We start from the raw sequence: 22754 nt of genomic DNA, 5'->3' as shown, positions 1-22754 counted from the left end.
CTCCTTTTCTTTCCCACTTGGTCTCAGTTAAACTTCACTTCTTTCTTCTAACTTCTTGGATAAGTGCTCACTGTGTACAACTGTCACTCTTCAGCAATGACTCACTGGCTCTTCTCTGCATGACCTTTTTCTTCAAATTTTTTTTTTTTCTGAGAGAGAGAGACAGCGTGAACAGGGGAGGGTCAGAGAGAGAGGGAGACACAGAATCTGAAACAGGCTCCAGGCTCTGAGCTGTCAGCACAGAGCCCGACGCGGGGCCCGAACCCACGAACCGTGAGATCATGACCCGAGCTGAAGTCGGACGCTTAACTGACTGAGCCACCCAGGCATCCCTTCTCTGCATGACCTTTGACAGTTCATGTTTATTTCTTTATTGAAATATACTTGATAATGTCACATCAGTTTCAGGTGCAGAGCATAGTGATTCGACCGGTCTACACATCACACTGGGCTCACCACAAGTATAGCTCCCGTCCGACACCATACGGCGCTATTACACCACCACTGACCATATTCCCTAAGCTGTACTGTCCTAATATCCGTGTGACTGATTCATTCCATAACTGGAAGCCTGTATCTGTCACTCCCCTTCGCCCATTGTGTGCATCCCCCCTCCCTCCTCTCTGGCACCAGTCAGTTTGTTCTCTGTACATGGGTCTGTTTTCTTTTTGTTGGTTTGTTGTTTTTCTTGTTGGTTTGTTTAGTCATTTGTTCTGTTTGTTAAATTCCATATGTAAGTAAAATTGTATGGGATTTGTCTTTCTCTTTTCTCTGACTTAGCTCACTTAGCATAATACCCTCTAGGTCCATCCATGTTGTCAAAAATAGCAAGACCTCATTCTTTTTTTTTTTTTTTTCTTGGCTGAGTGATATTCCATTGTGTCTACATACCACTTCTTTATCCAATCATCTCTCAGTGAACATTTGGGTTGTTTCAGTATGCTGGCTATTGTAAACAATGCTGTAATAAACATAAGAACATATACATCTTCCTGAATTAGTGTTCTCATTTTCTTTGGGTAAACACTCAGAAGTGGAATTACTGAATCATATGGTATTTCTACTTTTCATTTGGGAAGATATTCCATACTGTTTTCCACAGTGACCGCACCATTTACACTCCCACTAACAGTGAGCAAGGGTTCATTTTTCTCCACATCCTCACCAACACCTGTTACTTCTTGTCTTTTTTATTCTACTCACTCTGACAGGTGTGTTGCGGCTGTGATTTACATTTCCATGAAAAAAGGAAACAATGCTTTGCATTTCTTCTTTAAAAGAACTTTTAAAGACACTCTTGAAAATGAGGTTAGAGGGGTGCCTGGGTGGCTCAGTCGGTTGAGCATCCGACTTCGGCTCAGGTCATGATCTCACAGTTCGTGGGTTCGAGCCCTGCATCGGGCTCTGTGCTGACAGCTCAAAGCCTTGAGCCTGCTTCAGATTCTGTGTCTCCCTCTCTCTCTGACCCTCCCCTGCTCATGCTGTCTCTCTCTCTCTCAGAAATAAATAAAACATTAAAAAAAAAAAAAAAGAAAAGAAAATGAGGTTAGAAAATTAAAGGCTTATGAAAAGCTCAAAATTCCATAAAAGAAAAGCAAAGAGGAGAGACCAGCATTATATACGTTATCAAGATAAATTACAAAGCCACACTGATATATACAAAGACCAACTAAACAAAAAGAATAAGTACAAACTGAACAAATTAAAAAAGATCATGTAAGAGAAAACTGGCTGACATAGATAGATGCCAGGACCTTACAGGATAGAAAAAAAATGAAAAAATTCTAGGCAAGAAAAATGAGGCAGTCAGCATTTTCTGTAGGCACAAGTAGGGGCACTTGTGTGGCTCAGTAGGTTAAGCATCCAACTTCGGCTGAGGTCACGATCTCATGGTTCATGAGTTCCAGTCCCCTGCCAAGCTCTGTGCTGATAGCTTGGAGCCTGGAGCCTGCTTCAGACTCTGTGTGTCTCCTTCTCTCTCTGCCCCTCCCCTGTTCACACTCCATCTCTCTCTCTCTCTCTCAAAATCAAATAAACATTAAAAAAAATATAAGAACAAGTAGTAAAATATTGTAGAACAATCTACTATAAGAAATCCACGCTGAACTGAAATGTCAATCTATTTTTATAACAAATTTAATCAAACCCAATTTCAAAAGCAATAAAAAAGAAATCAGTGATACATAAATATTTCATAATTTAAGTTCGGAAATTTTAGTTTTTAAAACAAAAGTTGTGATATAAGTTGTGATATCCGTGAAAACGGCAGAGGAAGGAACTCTATAAAAATGATCGCCTTCATAAAGGCAATACAAAAACAGGAAGAAACTCTCTGGATCAACATTTTCAGGGCTCTGCAAATTCCTCAAAGACTTGAAGCAAGTCATGAAAAGTTTATTCAAGAGAAACAACTGGATCCTCTGCATGATGGGTTGAATGGTGCCTCTCCCCAGCCTCAGATGTTTAGACCCCAATCTCCAGTATCTCAGAACGTGAACTTATTTGGACATAGTGTCTTCAGAAAAGTAATCAAGTTAACAGGAGGTCATTGGGGTGATCCTCATCCAATGACTGGTGTCTTATAAAAGGGGAAATCTGGACACACGTATAAATACGGAGGGAACATGATGGGAGGAGGCGCAGGAAGAAGATGGCCACGCACAACCATGGAAGGAGAACTGGTACAGGTCCCCTCGCAGCCCTCAAGCAGAGCCAACCCTGCCTCCGTGACTGAGCTTCTCCCCTCCAGAACTGGGAGACAGTAACACTAGGTTGTGTGATCGACCCAGTCTGTGGTGACTTGCTGCAGGAGCCTGGTGCGCTGGTAGCACTGTAAGGTTCCTTATACCCATCTCTCAGTCCCCGGCTCACCCTTAGCTCTGCCAACCACCAAACCAATCACCGTGAGAACTAGCACCCTGGTAGCCACCCAAAGGGCAGATGGGGCTGGAGAGACTTCCATGCCTCCTTCCCAGAGAACGGTCATGACTGGACTTCTCTGGTGGTTTCCTGGAAGATTCCACCCATGAGGCTGTCTTCACTGGATCCAATGCAGAGCACAACCACTGTAAAAAGCCTTTTCCCAAAAGGAAGTTTTAAAAAGGTAACCAGACAGTTTCATTTAACTTTCTAATTGCCTGATGGCAGTGGGTAACCACTGGGTTAAACAGCAGGCCAACCCAAAACTGGACATGACATGTCCACAGGAGCCTGAAAAGTTCTAACATACTCCTAGGAAAACAGGAGACCACATGCATGCATGGGGTGGGGCTCATGCCCAAGTCTGGGCATGCTCAGTCAAGAATGAGAACTTACGTTCCTAACGTCAGGCTGACATTGATGCCCAGGCTAGCTCACATTCAGGGTGGGCCCCAACAAGCATCCTAAGGCTCTTTGCAAAGACTAGGAGACTCACTGGCTCCAGTGTTCATAAAATCTCCATCCAGTGATCAGCGTAAGCTAACTGAGCACAGATGTCAGGGCCTACACATGATGAACAACATAGAATGTAAGGAATGAGTTCAGGCAAGTCGTGAAACCTACAAACAGCTATAGCAAACACTAACAACATCAATATTGGACTTCCAGGCTGCCACATTAAATTACTTAAAAAGCCCAGTTTTCAACCAAAAATAGGAAACATGAAACAAACAAACAAACAAAAACAAACAAACAGGGAAATATAAGCAGGGAAAAAAGAAACCAACTAAAATAATTGTCCCTGAGGAAGCCCAAATTTTGGATGTACTAAACAGTTATTTTAAGCATGATTGAAGAACATTATTTCTGAAGTCCTAAGAAAAGAATGAAAATGACTTCTCTCCAAAGAATATCAATAAAGATATATCTATATTAAGAAGAAGAAGAACCCAAAAGAAATTCTGAATTAAAAAGTATAATGACTAAATTGAAAAATTCACTAATAGAATCAAAAGCAGATATCGGCAGGCAGAATAGCAAGTCGGTAAACCTCAATATAGATTGATTTGAGAGTATACTAGACTGGATTACTTACTGAACAGTAAGCAGAGACCTGTGGGAAATCATCAAGCAGACCAGTATATACATAATAAAAGTCCCGTGGAAGAGTGGAGAGCAAAAGCACACAAAGATATTTGAAGAAATAACGGCAAAATGTCCCCAAACTGATGAAAAACGCGAATCTACACATCTAAGCTCAATGAACTCAAACTAGGATAGATTATAAGAGACCCACACCCAGACACATAATCATCTGTCAAAGTCCCAAAAGAGAGACTCTTGAAAACAGCAAGAGAAGAAACTTGTTATGTACATGTAGTCCTCAAATTAGCTGATTTCTCATCAGAAACCATAAAGAAAAACAAAGTCTGAATAGACCAAACGCAAGGAAAGTGAATGAATTAGTAACCAAAACTCTTCCAACAAAGAAAAGCCCAGCAGTGGATGAGTTCACTGGTGAATTTCACCAAACAAGTAAAGTCGAACTAACAACAATACCTCACACTCTTCCAAAAACTAGAAGAAGGAAACATATCCCAACTCATTCTATAAAGCCATTATTACCCTAAAACCAAAGTCTGACAAGGAAAACTATAGAACTATTTCCCTCATGAATATAGGCATAGAAGGGTCAGATTAAGAGTAGCCACCAATCCCGCAGCATGAAAAAGGACGATGCATCATAATAAACCAGGATTTATCCCAAGAATGCATGGCTAACTCAAAATACAAAAACCAATCAGTGTAAAACCACAGCATATCAATAGAATAAAGGACAAAAACACATGGTCATCTCAATGTACGCAGGCAAAGCGTTTAACGAAAAGCAATACCCTTTCACACTCAATAAACTAGGAACGGAAGGAACTTTCTCAATCTGATAAAAAATAAAAATCTACTAAAAAGTCACAGTTAACATCACACTTCATAGTGAAAGTCTGAAACCTTTCCCTCTCCCTAAGATCAAGACTAAGACACGCATATCTGTTATCATCAATTTGGAACTGAAGGTTCTTGCTGGAGCAACTGGAAAGAAATTAAAAGGCACCCAGATTGGAACGGAAAAAAATAAAACTATCTCTATTTGCAAATCCTAAGAAATGACTTCCCTACCAACGAAAAAAATCGAACTAATAAATGATTCAGCAAGGTGACAGGACACGACATCGATTTGAAAAACTGAATTATATTTCTACATAATAGCAATGAGCAATCCAAAACCTAAATACTGAAAATCATTCCATTTACAACATCAAAAAGAATAAAATATTTAGGAATGAATTTAGGAGAAGTACAAGACTTGTACACTGAAAGCTAGAAGACATCACTGGGGAAACTGAAGCATTTCTAAGTAAATGGAAAGACGCCATATGTTCATGAACTGAAAGAGTTAATGCAACTGTTGGTAGTGCTACCAAAATTGATCTACACTTTGAGTGCAATTCCTACTAAAATCCCAATGGGCTTTTCTACAGAAATGGACAATGCTGATTCTAGCATTAATATGTAATTGCAAGAGACCCAGAATAGCCAAAACAATCTTGAAAAAGACCAAATTTGGAGGGCTCACACTTAATAATTTCAAAATTCACCATAAAGCAACAGTAATCCAGACAGCATAATACTGGCATAAGGACAGACACAGAGATTAGTGACATAGAATTTAGAGTCCAGAAAACATCCGTACATCTATGGCCAACTTCTACTCAACAAGGCATCAAGAAAATGCAACAGGGAAAGAAAAGTCTCTTGAACAAATGGTATTGAAACAACTGGCTGTCCATGTGCAGAAGAATGAAGTTTGACCCCGAGCTCGTATCATATGCAAACATTCATTCAAAACGGATCAAAGACCCAAACCTAAGATCCAAAACTATGAAATTCTTATAAGGAAATACAGGAATAAAATTTTATGACTGTTGATTAGGCAACTGTTTCTGAGATACAACACCAAAAACACTGGTACTAAAGGAAAAAAAAATTAAAAACTAGACTCTATCAGAGTTTAAGATGTGTTCTTTGAAGAACACTATTAAATAAGCGAAAACACGTCTGTTCATTTTTGTTTTTTACATTCCACACACAAGTGAAATCATATGGTATTTGTCTCACTCTGACTGACTTCTCTCACTTGGCATCATTTTCTCTATCTCCATCCACATTGTTGCAAACGGCAAGGTATCACTCTGTTTTATGGCTGAGTAATATTCCGTTGTGTGTCTCCTTTACCTAGTTGTTGCCGGGTGCAACAAGAAAGCAAAGCACATGCTGCCCACTTGCTTCGGAAGTTCCTGGTCCCCAAGGTCAAGGAGCTTGAAGAGCTGCTGACGTGCAACTAATCTTATGTGCAGAGACTGCTCCCAATGTCTCTTCTGAGAACGGCAAAGCCATTGTGGAACGAGCAGCCCAGCTGGCCATCAGAGTCGCCAATCCCAAGGCCAGGCTGCGCAGTGAAGAAGACAAATAGACACACAACTTGTGTGCACTCCATGTTTGTATTAATAAAACCTTAAAACTACACAAAAGAGAGAGAGACAAACCAAAAACAGACTCTTAACTGTAGAGAACGAACTGATGGTCCCCAGAGGGAGGTGACTTGGGGGGATGTGTGAAATAGGTGATAGGGATTAAGGATACACTTATCCTGATAGATTATGAATAATTTATAGAGTTGTTGAATTACTATATTGTACACCTGAAATTAATATAACACTATATGTTAACTATACTGGAATTAAAATTTTAAAACTTAAAAAAATTTTTTTAAGTGAAAACACAATCTACTCACTGGTGCAGCCCCTCTGGAAAACAGTGTGGAGGTTCCTCAAAAAATTAACACTAGAACTCCCCTATGACCCAGCAATAGCACTGCTAGGAATTTATTCAAAGGATACAGGAGTGCTGATGCACAGGGGCACATGTACCCCAATGTGCATAGCAGCACTCTCAACAACAGCCAACACATGGAAAGAGCCTAAGTGTCCATCAACGGACGAATGGATCAAGAAGATGTGGTTTATCTATACAATGGAATACTCGATGGCAATGAGAAAGAGTGAAATCTGGCCACGTGTAGCAACATGGCTGGACCTTGAGGGTATTACGCTGAATGAAATAAGTCAGAGAAACACAGATGCCGTATGTTTTCACTCATATGTGGATCTTGAGAAACTTAACAAAGACCATGGGGGAGGAGAAAGGGGAAAAATAGTTACAGAGAGAGATCCAAACCATAAGAAACTGGTGAATACAGAGAACAAACTGAGGCTTGATGGGGGGTGGGGGTTTGGCAGGGGAAAATGGGTGATGGGCACTTGTTGCGATGAGCACTGGGTGTTGTATGTAAGCAATGAATCACGGGAATCTACACCCAAAACCAGAGTGCACACTGTACACACTGGATGTTAGCTAACTTGACGATAAAATATACTAAAATAAATGAAAACGTACTACTAGGCAAAAAAAATACAATCCATAGAATTGGAGAAAATATTGGTAAATCAAATATCTAATAAGGATTTAGTATCTAGAAGGTAGGAAAAAAAAAACCCTCTTCCAACTCGATAAGAAAGAAAACCATTCAATTAAAAATGGGCAAAGAACTTGGACATTGATGCCAAGCAGAGACCCAAACGTCCATCAAACAGATGAAAAGATCTTAAACGTCATTAGACATTAGGGAAATACAACTCAAAACCACGTGAAAATCCACTTCACACACACCAGGTCAGCTATAATCGAAAAAGATGAACAATAACAAATACTGGCAAGGATGCTATAAAATCTGAATCCTCATACACTGCTGATGCGCAAGTAAAATAATGAAGACTCTGAAAAACAGATTGGTGGTTCTTCAAAGAAACAGGGTTACCGTACGTTCCAGATGTATACTGAGAATTGAAAACATGTGACCACACAGAAACTTCAGGAATGTCTGTAACAGCGTGATTCATAATAATCCAAAAGTGGAAACAATGTAAAAATCCACTATTGATGGATACACAGAAAATGGGAGGTCCAGGGGCACCTGGGTGGCTCGGCTGGTCAAGTGCCCGACTTTAGCTCAAGTCATGATCTTACAGTTCGAGGGTTCGAGCCCCACATCAGACTCTGTGCTCACAGCTCAGAGCCTGGAGCCTGCTTCGGATTCTGTGTCTCCCTCTTTCTCTGCCCCTCCCCCGCTTGTACTCTGTCTCTGTTTCAAAAATAAATACACAGAAAAACATTTTTTTAAAAAAGAAAAGAAAGGAAAATGGTAGGTCCATAAGATAGAATGTTATTCAGCCACAAAGACGAATGAGGTGCGGATACATTCCATAATACGAACGGGCCTCAAAAACATTACAATAAGCGAAAGAAGCCAGATGCAAAGGACCACAGGGTGTATGATTCCACTTATACAAAAGGTTCTGAACAGGCAAATTAATAGGACATTAGTGGCTTCCAGGAGCTAGAGAGTGACTGCTTAATGGGCACAGCATTTCTTTCTGGAGCTATCAAGATATTGTGAAATTACATACCGCTGATGGTTACACAACCTTGTCAATATACCAAAAGCTACTGGAGTGTCCACTTCCAAGGAGGAATTTTAAGGCATGTAAATTTATCTCAGAAAAAAAAAAAAAGTTTTAGTTGCTATAGCAACTACCTCTCATTTTGCATATTTGAACTGCCTACATTTAATGTCATGGCTAATAATTAAACAATAACAAGCAGAAACACTACAGGCAACTTTAATTACATAACTTCTAGAAAGAACTATTTTTTACCCACTTACGCAATTACAGCAAACAGAATCAGGCCTGAATGAATAAAACTATATGGAAACAATTCAAATCCATTTACATTGAAGGATAAGGATCTTAGGAGACGAGGATGTCTGGGGAACAGTAGCCTTTTGGATGAGACTGATAAAACATAAGCAAATGCTAAGTATTTTATTAAAATTACTGGACATCTATTGGTAAATACCTGGAAAATTTGATGATCCCACTATTTTCACGGAATCCTGGGTCAAGCGAAAACCTCTTGGTAATCGAATCAAATATCCAACTATCAAGAACAAAAAGAAGCGATCAGCAATCTGCCTCATTAGAAATTCCAAGATATCCAATGTAGAGTATATTCGATCCCAGTTGAAGAGGTACCAGCAAAATTAACCTACTCACTGCTTCCCCCAACTATATCTCATCCCTGGTTTTCTCTACATCCACTTAGAATCTTTTTTAAAAGTCTCACTGCCTCGCACCTCAAAACCCAAATCCTTCTTCCTTCAAACCTTCTGTCTGTCCTGATCACTTCTTACTGTCCCTTGCTTCAACACCAGCACCTCTTCAATGACATGCACTGTACACTGTATTATAGTTCTTGATGTATGTATGTAATTTTTCCTGTTAGATTATAGACTCCATTAATAGTAGGATCTCTGTTTATGCCAACCTATCAAGAACCAGTACCAAGCATCTTGCACCTGGTACAAATTAAATAATAATAGTTACATATGATATATTCTGATATTCTTCGGTCATCGTTGAATGAACACAGGGACATAAGTGTGCACTGACCAAGTGGTAGGAGTACTATAATAAAATGCAGTAAGGCATATGCCCCAAGAACATTTAACAGAGAGGGAGCAGAGTGCGAAGAAGCAAGTATGGTATTCAAAGTCAGAAAACCCCTCACTGGTCTTAGGGAAGTCACTTTAAACTCTAGGATCTTCAGTTTTCCCATCTGTGAAATGGGACTGAACTGCAGATTTACAGAGTTACTGTCGGGACTGAACGGGAACCTCGTGCAAACTATCAGATGCTATGTAAACATCAGCCTTTAGCATTCAGAGCTTACGTATTATACACATTGCCTGCTTTCTTCTATTTATTCTACCCTCAGGTCTGATCTCATAGGATCAACAGATAGCACACTGATAGTGTAAGACCAGGGTCAAGGTCAAGAAGCTTCCTTCTCCCACAGGGTAATTAACGGTTATCAGCTCTTCCTTACCTATCCTAGACCCTTAAGAGCCCTGACGCCTCCACTTTGGGGATCTCAAAAGGCCCATTCACTCCATTTCTTTCCTTTCTCCTCCCCAGTCCATGCCTTCCTCCACAGTCCCTCTACAATCACATTCTACAACTTCCTGCATTTTAAACAACTCTCTTTTGTGCTTTTTATGATTCGATTCTGGGAGAGACTTTTTTTTTTTTTTTTGAAGTCTAACGTTTGAGCGCTAAACAACGCAGCCACCACCTTTCCAGTTACAGGACACCGGCCCAAACGCCCGCTTCCGTGGTGCGTTGGCCAATAACCGAAATACATTTTGAAAACAGGATGGAACTTCTTGGGACACAGAGAGGGACACAAAGGGCGGCGGGAACATGTCCAGGCTTTGAACATCCCAGTCTTTGCCGCGTTTAACGACTACCACCAGCAGGGGGCGCCCCAGGACCGCGGACGATCACAAAGCTCGGCGACCGCGGGTGGCGCCCAGGGTGGCCGCCGGGGCCGATCGGGGAGCTCGTTCACAGCCCATCTGCCTGCGAACCGGGGAGCCCTGCAGCCGGGACCGTCTGAACCTCCCGAGTCACCGGCGGCCCCGCGCAAGCGCGCGTTCCCCCGCGGGTTTCCACGAAAATAGACTCCCCGACCGCAGCCGGTACCGGCGCTTCTCCGGTTCGGCGGGCGCACGTGACCCGGGGGCGGGGAGCCGGGGGCGCCCCCCGACGGCCCCGCGGATCCCGCCGCCCGGGCGCCGACGCCCCACCTGGCGAGGACGCCCGCGCCACGAAGGCGGAGAGCAGAAGGACGACCGCGGCCCGGGAGAGCGGGGCGCCCGCGGCCCGGGCCCGCCGCCAGCCCCGCCGCGCCCGGCCGGGGGCCGAGGCCTCCATCCACTCGCCGCCGCCGCCGACCGTCGGCGCAGAAGGTCGTTAGGAGGCGCGCGCCCACCGCCCGGACCGGAAGGAAGGCGGGGGCGCCACGTTCCCTGGGGCGCGGGCGGGGCGCGGCCGGTGGGAGCGCTACTTCCCTCGGGGCGGGGCCTGGGCGGGGCCGGGGGGGTGGGGGGTGCCACTTCCCCCTGGGCGGGGCGGGGGCGGGGTCTGGGCGTGGCCGGGGAGCGCCACGTCCCCCGGGGCGGGGCGGGGGCGGGGCCGCGGGATGCCACGTCCCCCGGGGCGGGGCGGGGGCGGGGCCTGGGCGGGGCGGAGCAGGGGGCGGGGCGGCCGGCCGCATGGGCAGTCGCCCTCGACGCCAGCCGCGGGGGCGCGGTGTCGCCAGCCGTGCCAGCCCCGCCTGGGCCCCGGGACCTCGGCGCCGCCCCGGGTGCCCTGCGGAGCGGGAGCGACCTGCGGAAGGTTCTGGAGCGGGAGGCCCAGCCACCGCGCCCTTCCCTTCGAGTGCACGTCGATGGGCCTCGGGAGGCCGTTTCAGGAGGCTCAGCGCCCGGGCCCACGCTGAGCAGTAGGCGGTGGGAAGTGGGTCAGCTGGACTCAGCCCGCCTGCCGGGGACAGCCTGGGGTCTAATGCCAGCCGCCAGGTGCTCTGGGGACGGATGGCATGGATAGGGCGGGAAACGCACGCGCCAGACGCCCGACCACTCAGCCTGGTCGGTAGTGTTCCACCGCCCCAGTTCAGGGGAGCGTGTGGGGCCACCGGGCAGCGTCCACGGCCGCCGCGCGTCTCAGAGCATCGCGCGTCGGCTCTGCTGCGGCCGGAAGGCCTCCCTCCGCGGGAGCAGAGCCACGGCAGAAGGACGGCCTAGGCGGGCGATGCAAACCCGTGCAAGAGGGAAGGTTAAGCCGCTGAAGGCCATGTGGAACAGGGTGCACGGTGTTCCCTTCATAGGAAGGGATGCCTGCTCCCCGGGGGGCTGAAGACAGTCCCTGGATGCGCTGGGTTCCATCGGGGGGGATTTAACATCTCAAAGACGGGATTAATGCCTTGCCGAGTGTTCTGATCGCAGGTATCACCGTCCCCCGCTGAGTTACTGCTGGCCTGATTTACACAAAGTTAGGATTTTGGCTGTTTTGCCACCATGTTAGCTTCGCTCCTAGAATACAGTAGGAATTCAAATAGGTATAAATTAAAAAAAAAAAAAAAAAAAAAGGAGGCGGAGGAGGCAGAAGTGCGGGGAGAAAAAAGCAGAAAGGAAGAAAGTCTGTTTCTGGAGCAGGGCCAGGATGTTCCTTGAGTTTTCTGGCTGTTTTTATGCATGTGTTCATTGTTTGGTAAACCGTACAGTTTATTTCACTGAGTGGATTTACACTTAGAAGCCTTCTCATCTATATCAAGTTTTCAATTAAGTTTACTGTGCGCAGGCATGTTTTAGTATGATTTGGTGCCAGCCAGCGTTTTGGTCAAGATCTTGCAGTTCGAATGAATACGTATCTTAATAGTGCCCCATCACTATGTCTGGGTATAGACCCTGTTAAAACTCTTAATTTTTATAAGCAGGTAAACCTGAACGATATGATTTTTACCAAGTGGACTTGTGACTGCCATTGACTTTCGTTTTCTGCCATTGAGAATTTGTTTCAGGCCGTCATTCCCTCCTCCTTTGCTCTACTGTGTAAATTCCTAATATTCAACCTGAGAGTAGGAGGCAATATTGGAGGTTGTAGTTAGTGTGTCATGTGATTATGAAGATGGAAAGCTGATTGCAAGAAATATGAAAATAGCTTTCTTATTCATATTTGCATATTTTAAATTTTATTCCGGCAGGGATGGTGTGAGGCCCTGAGCCCAAACTGCAATATTTGGAATTCCTATGGTAACAGTTTTCATGCAAGACCAAATTATCTCATTGAAATGAGCTTTTACATGACCAATTTGTTAATGGTGTCCTTTTTCAAATGTGAGCTAATAACTGGTATCTTACTGTAGTTTTCGGAGATGATTTGACAAATTCCATTGGTCCTATTCTGTACACTGGTAGCAAAAAGGTAAAATCATCTAGAGCATTTTAGAGATGAACTGTGGGGCCTCTTGGTGGCTCAGTCAGTTGAGCGGTCGACTTCGGCTCAGGTCATGATCTCGCGGTCGTGAGTTTGAGCCCCGCCTTGTGCTCACTACTGTCAGCCTGGGAGCACAGAGCCTGCTTCAGAATCTCTGTTCCTCTCTCTCTGCCCCTCCCCCACTGGGACTCTCCCAAAAAATAAATATTTTAAAGGTGAACTTGTGCTTTGACTATTAATGACTTATTTTTCTTAAACATTAGGTGCACTGAGTTACTTGTGGCATAATATATGTTCATTGTTGGCACTGCATTTACATTTACATTTGTTTAGGCAGTGAGCTTTATAATTTATTAGATCCATAAGGTAAAATTTTAGTCCGATATATACTTCAAAAATATATTGTCAGTTGATTAGCTGCTTTAAACTCTTTATTGAATATCATTTACCCATAAAATACCAACTTACGGAAAAATTTTAAAATAAGTAACAAATGAGCGCCATTTTCCTGAGCAATGGGGAGGAAACTATCATGAAAATGTTACTAACAAGGCTATGTTTGTCTTTCCTAAGAATTAAATTATGACGTATACACTAACTGGCCCCATGTGTTACAGTTCTAGCTGTTGCCAAGCAACAGGGACTCTCTTTTGTTCTATTATTTTCTGTCCCCATCCCTTACTTCTTTGGGAGAAAAGATATCTACAAAAAAAGCAACCCACTCTATCAATATTTAGAAAACCAAATCAACAACTTTATGTTAGATCAACCAATCCTCAATTATTGGAAATAGTAAGTTTTATAGTTAAATAGAAAGGAGCACTTCATTTACAGACATCCAAAATTCTGAAGAGTGTTGGCTATGGATTCACAGTGCACACCGGGAAAGATAAGTATCTCTGAAAGGTCCATCCTTTCAGGAACAAAGGCCGTTGAGAACATAGATTACCCACACTACTGTAATCTCTTACGAAAAATGAACATGCCTTTTGTGAAAGGAGTTGAGGACAGACATGACTATGGCAGAATTGAAAAGAAATGCAATTCTACTTTTCTGAAGTTTCACCCTTATCCGCCTTCAATCCTGCCAGATTATCATCTACACTATCCTTATCCCCCACCGTATGGGCAAGATTATCCATTATTTCCACTTCGGGATGACGTGCCCTTGGGCGATCCCTGTTCAGGGTTTTTGAGTCCTGGAGGTGATGCTGATTTAAAACCTGGCATTGGCAGAACTATGCCAAGCCTGGTGGATTTCAGTGATGTGAAACCACAACATCGAGTTCCCAGGCCAGACACAGGATTCCAAACAACACTGAAAAGGAAAAAACTTTTATTAGAACTGAAACAAGACAGGAGATGGAATTCCAGGGCAACACCAGATGTTTCCATCAGAGCAAGACTCGGAGGTAAATAAAGTGACATGGGCTTTATAATTTTTTTAATGTTTATTTATTTATTTTGAGAGGCACTACAGGGGAGGGGCAGAGAGAGAGAGAGAGAGAGAGAGAGACGCTCAAGCAAGCTCCCCTGACGTGGGGCTTGAAACCACAAACCAAGAGATCATGACCTGAGCTTAAATCAAGACTTGGATGCTTAACCCACTGAGCCAACCCAGGCATCCCTGGACTTTATAATTTTTAAATACTGAAACAAGAGAAAAGAGGATGGATATAAGATTCAGTATTTTAAACTTAACATAAAATTGTAAAGAGTAAATTCTTACTTTTAAAAATTATACCTGGTAAGAGAAAAGTAGTGAGAATGATAAGCCTTTTATAAACCTATTTGTTAAAAAATGTTTTTTTAATGTTTATTTATATATTTTTGAAAGTGAGCGCACGCATGGGAAGAGAAGAAGCAGAGAGAGGGAGAGAGAATCCCAAGCAGGCTCCATGCAGTTAGCGTGGAGCCTGACACGGGGCTTGATCACACAAACTGTGAGATCATGACCTAAGCTGAAATCAAGAGTTGGATGCTTAACTGACAACGTCACCCAGGTGCCCCTAACAAAATGGTTTTTAGGGGGCACCTAGGTGGCTCATCCTGTTAAGCCTCTGACTTCAGCTCAGGTCATGATCTCATGGTTTGTGAGTTCAAGCCCCACGTCGGGCTCTGTGCTGACAGCTCAGAGCCTGGAGCCTGCTTCAGATTCTGTGTCTCCCTCTCTCTCTGCCCCTCCCCTGTTCATGCTCTGTCTCTGTCTCTCTCAAAAATAAATAAACATTTAAAAAAACGGTTTTTAAAAGTGCCTTAATTAGGATAAGTGGCCAACACAAAGTGTGTAACAGACAATTTATTCTAGACATGTAGATAACCTAATTTTTCCACAAGGGAATGTATGTTTAGTTTGGATAATTGTATAGCATACCTCCTTATCTGTCTCTCTCCCTTGGAAAACATCTGCTGATGGTTATGAAAGAGGTCCCAAGAGCTGAAATGATATGGGAAGGTAGTTGGAAGTAGATTTGGGGGTCTGGTAAGAAACGACCCTTCTGTAGCCCTGGACATAGAATTGACCCGTTACTGATGGCTATACCTTATGATTTTTATGTAAGAACTCCCAGAGGGTATCACAGGCCTGGTGCAGAAATGGTGAGAAACACTTCCAAAGCGAAGGCGTGCGGAGTAAGAGCAACTTGGAGAGATTCAACCATATGCTAAGAGTTAGGCTTTTCACGTGTCCTTCAGCTGTGGATTTGGCAGGTTGGCTTGGGGGAATTCCCTAGTGTGGAATATCCACGTAAAGAATATGAATGAAAAAATAAAGAATGTGAATGGGATTCGACAATCTATTTTAAGAATTCAGTATTTTGGGGCGCCTGGGTGGCTTAGTCGGTTAAGCGTCCGGCTTTCTCTTGGGTCATGATCTCGTGGTTCGTGGGTTCGAGCCCCGCGTTGGGCTCTGTGCTGACTGCCGGCTCAGAGCCTGGAGCCTGTTTCAGTCTGTGACTCCCTCTCTCTCTGACCCTCCCCTGCTCACTCTCTCTCTCTCTCTCTCTCTCTCTCTCCTAGAAATAAATAAAACTTAAAAAAAATTAAAAAAAAAAAAAAAGAATTCAGTATTTTATAATCCACTTGAAATGCCATCTAGACCGAAAGCTCATGTAATTCGCCTTGAACCATTGATGAGTTTGGGTCTGTCTTGCAGACTCAGAACATCTCACTGATTCAGAACCAGGGACTATTTTTCGGCTCTCTCAAGGAAAGAGCTTGATTGAGCTCAATCTTTTGCTACTGCTCCAATGTAAAATAATAGTCACTGTTAAGAAATATGTTTAAAGGAATTGAAGTTGTTGTTTATAATAGTCCTATTTTAGACAAGTATACCACTTTGCTTGTAAGCAGGAAACCCCAGCCTAGTGTAATTTTCAAGAACAATTATTTTTGGTTTGTTTCATAAGTTTTTCTAAGATTGGACTCTCAGAACATTATTCCAACAAATGACAGGTTGAGAAAATAATTTATTAAAGCTAACTGAAAGCTAAAAAAGGGTTAGCCAACTTTGTATCAACAATTCAGAACCAAGTATAGAACTCACCACCCGAATCAGTACAACAGAATTCAGTAGACTGTCTGGGCTTGAATCCTAAGAGAAAGCTTACGTGCACTGTGATCTAGGAAGAGTTGCTAATCTCTTAGTGCCTGTGTATATACTTGTAAATTTACATACTGTAAAATTTCATAAGGTAATAATGAGGGCTATTTAATATAATTCACATGAAGATATCTGACTTGAAGGAATTGGCCAATAAATGTCAGCTATTATAAAGTCCAGAATTTTCAATTCCTTGCAATAAAAGGAGGATTGTTCTCTTCTAAAATGGTTAGGATTAAATGAACTAAGACATGTAAAGCAAGTAACAAAGTTCCTGGAACCTGGTTAAGGCATTCAGTTAATAGTAGCTGTTAATCCTGGCCGTTACAGTTTCAAGGAGTAATACTGGCCATTCGTGATTGGGCTCAGTATAATTTGTCCAAGTTTTCAATGATTTCGTAGATCTCGGAAATAATCATTAATTATAAATAATAAGTACTTTCTGTTTTTAGCAATATACATAAATATACATAATTTCAAGTACATTCTGATAAAGGACATATTTGTAAAATTCATTATATCACACACCAGTATGCTTTTCAGTGGGCGTTCATAAATACCAGAACAATGCCATTAAAGATTATATTACCAATTTCTTGCCCTGTTCCGACTTTGTCGAGACATTTAACTGGGTTCAGTAGTTTTTTGTTCTTAGTTGGCTTTCTTTCTCATACACCAATCAAGGATTCCCAACTTATCCTAATTCTATTCATACCTTCATTGGTCTTTTTGCCTCTATTTCAATACAGCAGATGACACATCTTCCTAATCACAGAGAAAACAGAGGTTGCCTGTTATCACACCCTTGACTGTCCCACATTCAGCTTCCTAATATCACTACTTACAACTCTTGTATGTTTTATTACCTTTTTTCCTTTTTAGCCACTGTCTTATCTCAGTTACTAAAACAAAATACCATAGGATATGTGGCTTAAGCAAGAGGCATTTACTTCTCACAGTGCTGAGGGCTGGGAAGTCCAGGATAGAGGTAGCAGCTAATTTGGTTCGTGGTTAGAACCCTTTTTCTGGCTTGCATAGGACTTGTTTCTTCCTGTCTTCTCGCTTGGCAGACAGAGAGAGAGACAACTCTGGTCTCTCTTCCTCTTTTTATAAGGAGAGTAATCCTTATCATGAGAACCGTACCCTCAAGACCTTGTCTAAACCTGATTACCTCCCAAAGACCCAACCTTCAAATACCATCACACTGGGGGGTAAAATGTCAACCTATGAATTTGGGGCATACGCACACCTTTCCTCTATAACAATCAACCATTTTTAAGTGCATGGCGTATTGGCATTAAGTAGTGAAACCTTCACCACTATTCATCTCCTTTAACACTTTTCTTCTTAAAGATCAGAAACTCTGTACCCATTAAATATTAACTTCTTATCTCCTCTCCTCCTCTCAGCCCCCTGGCAGTCACCATTTTTCTTTCTGTCTCAGAATTTGGCCACTCCAGAAACTCACATAAGTGAAATCATAAAGTATTTGTCTTTTTGTGATGGATTTATTTCACTTAGTATAATGTCCTCATGGACAATGTCCGTGTTGTAGCATGTATCAGAATTTCTCTGCTTTCTAAGTTTGAATGATTTTCCATTTTATGTATATACCACATTTTATTTATCCATCGATGGACACTTGGGTTGCTTCACCTTGATGGCTACTGTGAATAACACTGCTATGAACATGGGAATACAAATATCTTTTCGAAGACCCTGCTTTCAGTTCTTTGGGGCACATACCCAAAAGTGGGATTGTTCCATCACATGGTAATTCCATGTTTAACGTTCTGAGAAACCACCATACTGGTTTCCATAGTGACTGCTCCATTTTACATTGCAAAAACAGTGCCCAAATACAGTTCCTTGCGTTCGAAGAATAAACCCCACTTGGTCATGGTGTATAATACTTTCAATGTGCTCTTAAATTCTGTTTTCTAGTATTTTGAAGATTTTTGCGTCAATATTTATGAGGGACATTGGTCTGTGGTTTTCTTGTAGTGTGTGTGGCTTTGGTATCAAGGTCATGATGCCCTCACAGAATGAGTTTGGAAACAGACTCTTCAAGGTTTCTGGAAGAATTGGGAAGGATTGGTATTAATTCTTTAAGTGTTTTGTAGAACTCACCACTGAAGCCATCTGGTCCTGAGCTTTTCTTTGTTGGAAAGTTTTGGATTATTGATTTAATCTTCTTCTTAGTTAGAGATATGTTCATATTTTCTGTTTCTTCATAATTTGGTCTTGGTAGGTTGTGTGTTTCTAGAAATTTGTCTATTTCATCTAGGTGATATAATTAGTTGGTACACAATTGTTCACTGTGCATTTTTATCCTTTTTATTTCTGCAAAGTTGTTCATTTGTAACCTCAAGAGTTCTCTGGGTGAAAACAATCTTTTTTAATTCAAAAAATTTTTAAAAATAGTTCTTTGGGTGCAATCCAAAACTGGCTTTCTATGTTTGGTAGGAAGAGACCAGAAAAAGGGGCAGGACACTCCAAGAGAACATACATACAAGGCTTGTCTTAAATGGCTACCTGGGTGCTAGAATCCTAAAGGTTTGTGTAAAGACCTTAAAAGGGTTTAGTCATGTTTCCCATCCAGATGGTCTCAACAACACCTTACTTTGGGCTCCGTTCTTGAAATAGCTCTTACCGTGGGAACAGTGGGTAGAAGGTATATGCCAAGGACACGGGGGAAGGTAAAAACCCTCCCATGCCCGAGTTCAGTTCAGAGGTCATCCTCTCGATGACCTCCAACAAAAATCAGTTGTAATGTCCCCTCTCATTTGCGATTTTAGTTTATTTGAGTCTTCACTCATGTTTTTCTGAACCAGTCTAGCTAAGTGTCAATTTTTTTTCTGTTTTCAAAAAACCAACTATCGCTTTCATTGATTCTGTTGTTTGTTTTTTCTCTATCTTGTGTATCTCTATTCTGGTCTTTATTATTTCCCTCTTTCTGCTAGCTTTGGGTTTAGTCTCTTTTTAGTTCCTTAAGTTATAAATGTACATTGTTGACTTGAAATCATTTTTCAGTAGTATAAGTATTTGTATCTATAAACTTTCCCCTTAGCTCTATTTTTGTTGAATCCCCTAACTTTTGAGGTATTGTGTTTTTGTTTTCGTTTTTGTCTCAAGATAATGTCTATTTTTCCATGTGATTTCTTCTTTGGTTGTTTAGGGGTGTGGTGTTTAATTTTCATATATGGATTTCATTCCATTTTATCAATTTCTACTTTGATCCATTGTGATCAGAAAATATACTTTGTATGATTTAAGTCTTTTAAAATTTATGAAGACTTGTTTTGTGGACTGTAATATAATCTGTTGTATAGAATGTTATGTGTACACTTGAGAAAAATGTATGTTCTGCTTGGGTATTCTGTTGCAGGTTTCTATATGTCTTTTGGGTCAAATTGTTATTGTCTGCGTGATCTATTTCCTTATTGATCATTGCTTAGTTGTTCTATCCATTGTTGAAAGTTGAATATTGGAGCTTCCTTCAATTCTGTCAATATTTGCACCATATACGTGGAAGTTCTCATGTGTGATCCATATAAATAAAATGAAGTATAAAGTAGAAAACATAAGACCAGGAAAAATCAACTAAACCTTAAATTGGTTCTTTGAAAATAACAAAACTGATCTACCTTTAGCTATGTTGAGAAAGAAAATTCAGAGAAGACCACTAACAAGGGTATTTTAGATGTTGACGAAACACATCTCTCACCATTAGAGGAGGGGAAGCACATGAGTCAGAAAATACAGAGGGACACCTGGGGGCTCAGTCAGTTGAGTGTCTGACTCTTGGTTTCAGCTCAAATCATGATCTCTCGGTCATGAAATAGAGCCCCACGTTGGACTCCATCCTGAGCATGGAGCCTGCTTGGGATTCTCTCTATTTCTCTCTCTCTCCCCCACTCCCCCTACCACTGGCACACTCTGTCTCTATCTCTCTCTCTCAAAATAACTAAATCAACATTTCCAAAAAAAGAAAAAAAAAGAAAGAAAGATAGATAGAAAATATACATAAAGTAGTCCTTAAATCTTTCTTTCAAGGTTTTCTTTCTTGGGGCACCTGAGTATGTTCAGTCGGTTAAGTAAATGTCCAACTTTGGCTCAGGTCATGATCTCACAGTTTGTGAGTTCAAGCCCCACGTCAAGCTCTGTGCTCACAGCTCAGAGCCTGGAGCCTGCTTTGGATTCTGTGACTCCCTCTCTCTCTGCCCCTTCCCTGCTCATGCTCATGCTCTGTCTCCCAAAATTAAGTAAATATTTTTAAAAATTAAGGTTTTATTTCTTTAAAAGCATCACATTGTAGAAGTATTTTATAATAAAAATAATAGGTCCTATGGAAAAAATGGCATGCATGGTGGACCCCACCAAACTCATACAATTTCATGTATTACACCAAAACGAACTCTCAATCAAAATATCACAGTTGCAAACATGTCACATCTCCAGTAAGTGAAGAAATAGTACAGTATTTTCCTTGACAAAGGACTTGATATTTGTTTGGTGGCATAGAAGTGATGAAATGAGACTGTGCATTATGAAGAAGAGGTGTGTGATCCCTGGTCCTGAAAGTGGCCATTGGCAACTCACCCCTTCTTGTGTGTGCCGCTCCTCCCCCCACCACGACGTGAGGTCTGTTTCCTGCCCACTTCGCCTTTGGGTTCTAGCCTATAAGAAGATATTATTAGCAATCATAATGCAAGTAGAACCTCGTTTCAGGACTTGCACATTGGGATTCGTCCTCTTGGGATTCTTCCTCTGGATTCTCAGTAACCGTTTTGTGAAAAATCCAACCTGGGCCCATAGGGAAAACAAACAAATAAACAAGGCACTGGTCGGTAGGCCTAGCAGAGCTCCCACTTGCCAGCCATGTGAGGGAGATGATTTGGGACCTGGTGAGCTCTCCCAAGCTAGGCCACATGACATACAACACCCTGCCTGGCCTCAGAGTCCTGGGAGATGGTCAATGGTTGTTTTAAGATACTAGGTTTGGGGGTGGTTTCTTTTGCAGCAGTAGAGTGTGACACAAGGTAACAGCAATGCCATTGTCATACTGAGATGTGAGTCTAGTAACCGTGATGTGGGTAGCAGTGATTCATGGTCCTGTTTCCTCTCTCCTACTGTGGCTTAAATATCTAATTTTAGGTTTTGTTGTTTTCCTACTTTCCCCTTTGGTCCAAGTCGCTGCCTCAATGACAGCAAATCAGAAAGACACCACAGAGCGCCATCCTGCTGCTGTGGGCACTACGGTCATCGGAGGGCTTCTTTTGGCCAGTGGTGTCACCTCCAGAAGTATCTTTGTTCTCAAAACAGAAATAGCCGTGGGCTTCAGCACAACCTTTCTCACTTGACCTCTCCTCTATACTTTGTCTTGCTGCGGTCACAAAATGTCACAAACTTCGTGCCTGACACGAAACCCATTTATTTCCTCCCAGTTTTGTGAGAAGTCTGAGCAGGCTCAACTGGGTTTTCTTTCTTTTTAATTTTTCAGTTTATTTATTTTTTTAATGTTTATTTATTTTTGAGACAGAGAGAGACAGCATGAGCGGTGTAGGGGCAAAGAGAGAGGGAGACACAGAATCCGGAGCAGGCTCCAGGCTCTGAGATGCCAGGACAAGCCCAACGTGGGGCTTGAACTCACGAACCACGAGATCATGACCTGAGCTAAAGTCAGATACACAACTGACTGAGCCATCCAGACGCTGCTCAACTGGATTTTCTAACTGCCAAAGCCCACAGTGTCTGGGGAAAATCAACTTCAGGCTCATTCAGTTTGTGCAGAATCCGGGTCCTTGCAATAGAGCCGTCACAGTCAGGGACACTCTATTCCCACGGGCCACCCGTGCTCCTCTGTCTTCCAAGTCAACAGTGGTATGTCCAGGCCCTCTCAGACTCTAATCTTTCTGACTTCCCCTTTGTCAAGGCTAGATCAAAAGCTGTCTTCAGGGAGATAGTCTTAACTCCCCACAGTCTGCCTGGGCCAGTATTCTTCCTCCACACGCCCGCAGGGCTCAGATCTCAACTATCATTACAGTTGCTACATGACACTGCCGTTATCTACTTCCATGACTCTTGTTTACCTGTGTTCATGAGCACCTCAACCACCAGGTACCCTCTCTTCCATCTTTGCATATACATCTACTTCCATTGACAGCGCCGTAAATACTTATTGAAGTCTCTGTGTGTGTTTGCTAGTGTCTTAGCACTTC

At 42.4% G+C, this 22754-nt stretch overlaps 2 protein-coding genes across 3 annotated transcripts in view; one reads left to right on the top strand and one right to left on the bottom strand.

Moving 5' to 3' along the window:
* LOC120234048 (zona pellucida binding protein) overlaps nucleotides 1-10880 on the bottom strand; it is a 111347-nt gene extending 100467 nt beyond the window's left edge. The window contains exons 1-2 of one of the 2 annotated variants that reach the window (XR_005528970.1): nucleotides 10742-10868; nucleotides 8953-9033 (exon numbers count right to left, since the gene is read on the bottom strand). Coding sequence is in view for 1 of the 2 variants with exons in the window: in XM_039235668.1 (XP_039091599.1) it covers nucleotides 8953-9033; nucleotides 10742-10868 (208 nt within the window). In the remaining variant the exon portion in view is untranslated. Of the gene's footprint in view, nucleotides 1-8952; nucleotides 9034-10741 lie in introns of both variants that reach the window. The other variant, XM_039235668.1, reaches the window with a different exon arrangement.
* A 2850-nt stretch (nucleotides 10881-13730) lies between these two features.
* SPATA48 (spermatogenesis associated 48) overlaps nucleotides 13731-22754 on the top strand; it is a 51869-nt gene continuing 42845 nt past the window's right edge. Inside the window, exon 1 of the mRNA XM_039235667.1 lies at nucleotides 13731-14344. Coding sequence (XP_039091598.1) covers nucleotides 13795-14344 — 550 coding nt within the window. The 5' untranslated portion in view covers nucleotides 13731-13794. The remainder of the gene's footprint in view (nucleotides 14345-22754) is intronic.

Source organism: Hyaena hyaena, unplaced genomic scaffold, assembly GCF_003009895.1.
Source record: "Hyaena hyaena isolate Hyena2069 unplaced genomic scaffold, ASM300989v1 scaffold_101, whole genome shotgun sequence".
NCBI classification, from domain to species: Eukaryota; Metazoa; Chordata; class Mammalia; order Carnivora; family Hyaenidae; genus Hyaena; species Hyaena hyaena.
Note: the sequence above shows the minus strand (reverse complement) of the source record. Positions and strands in the feature narration are given on the sequence as shown.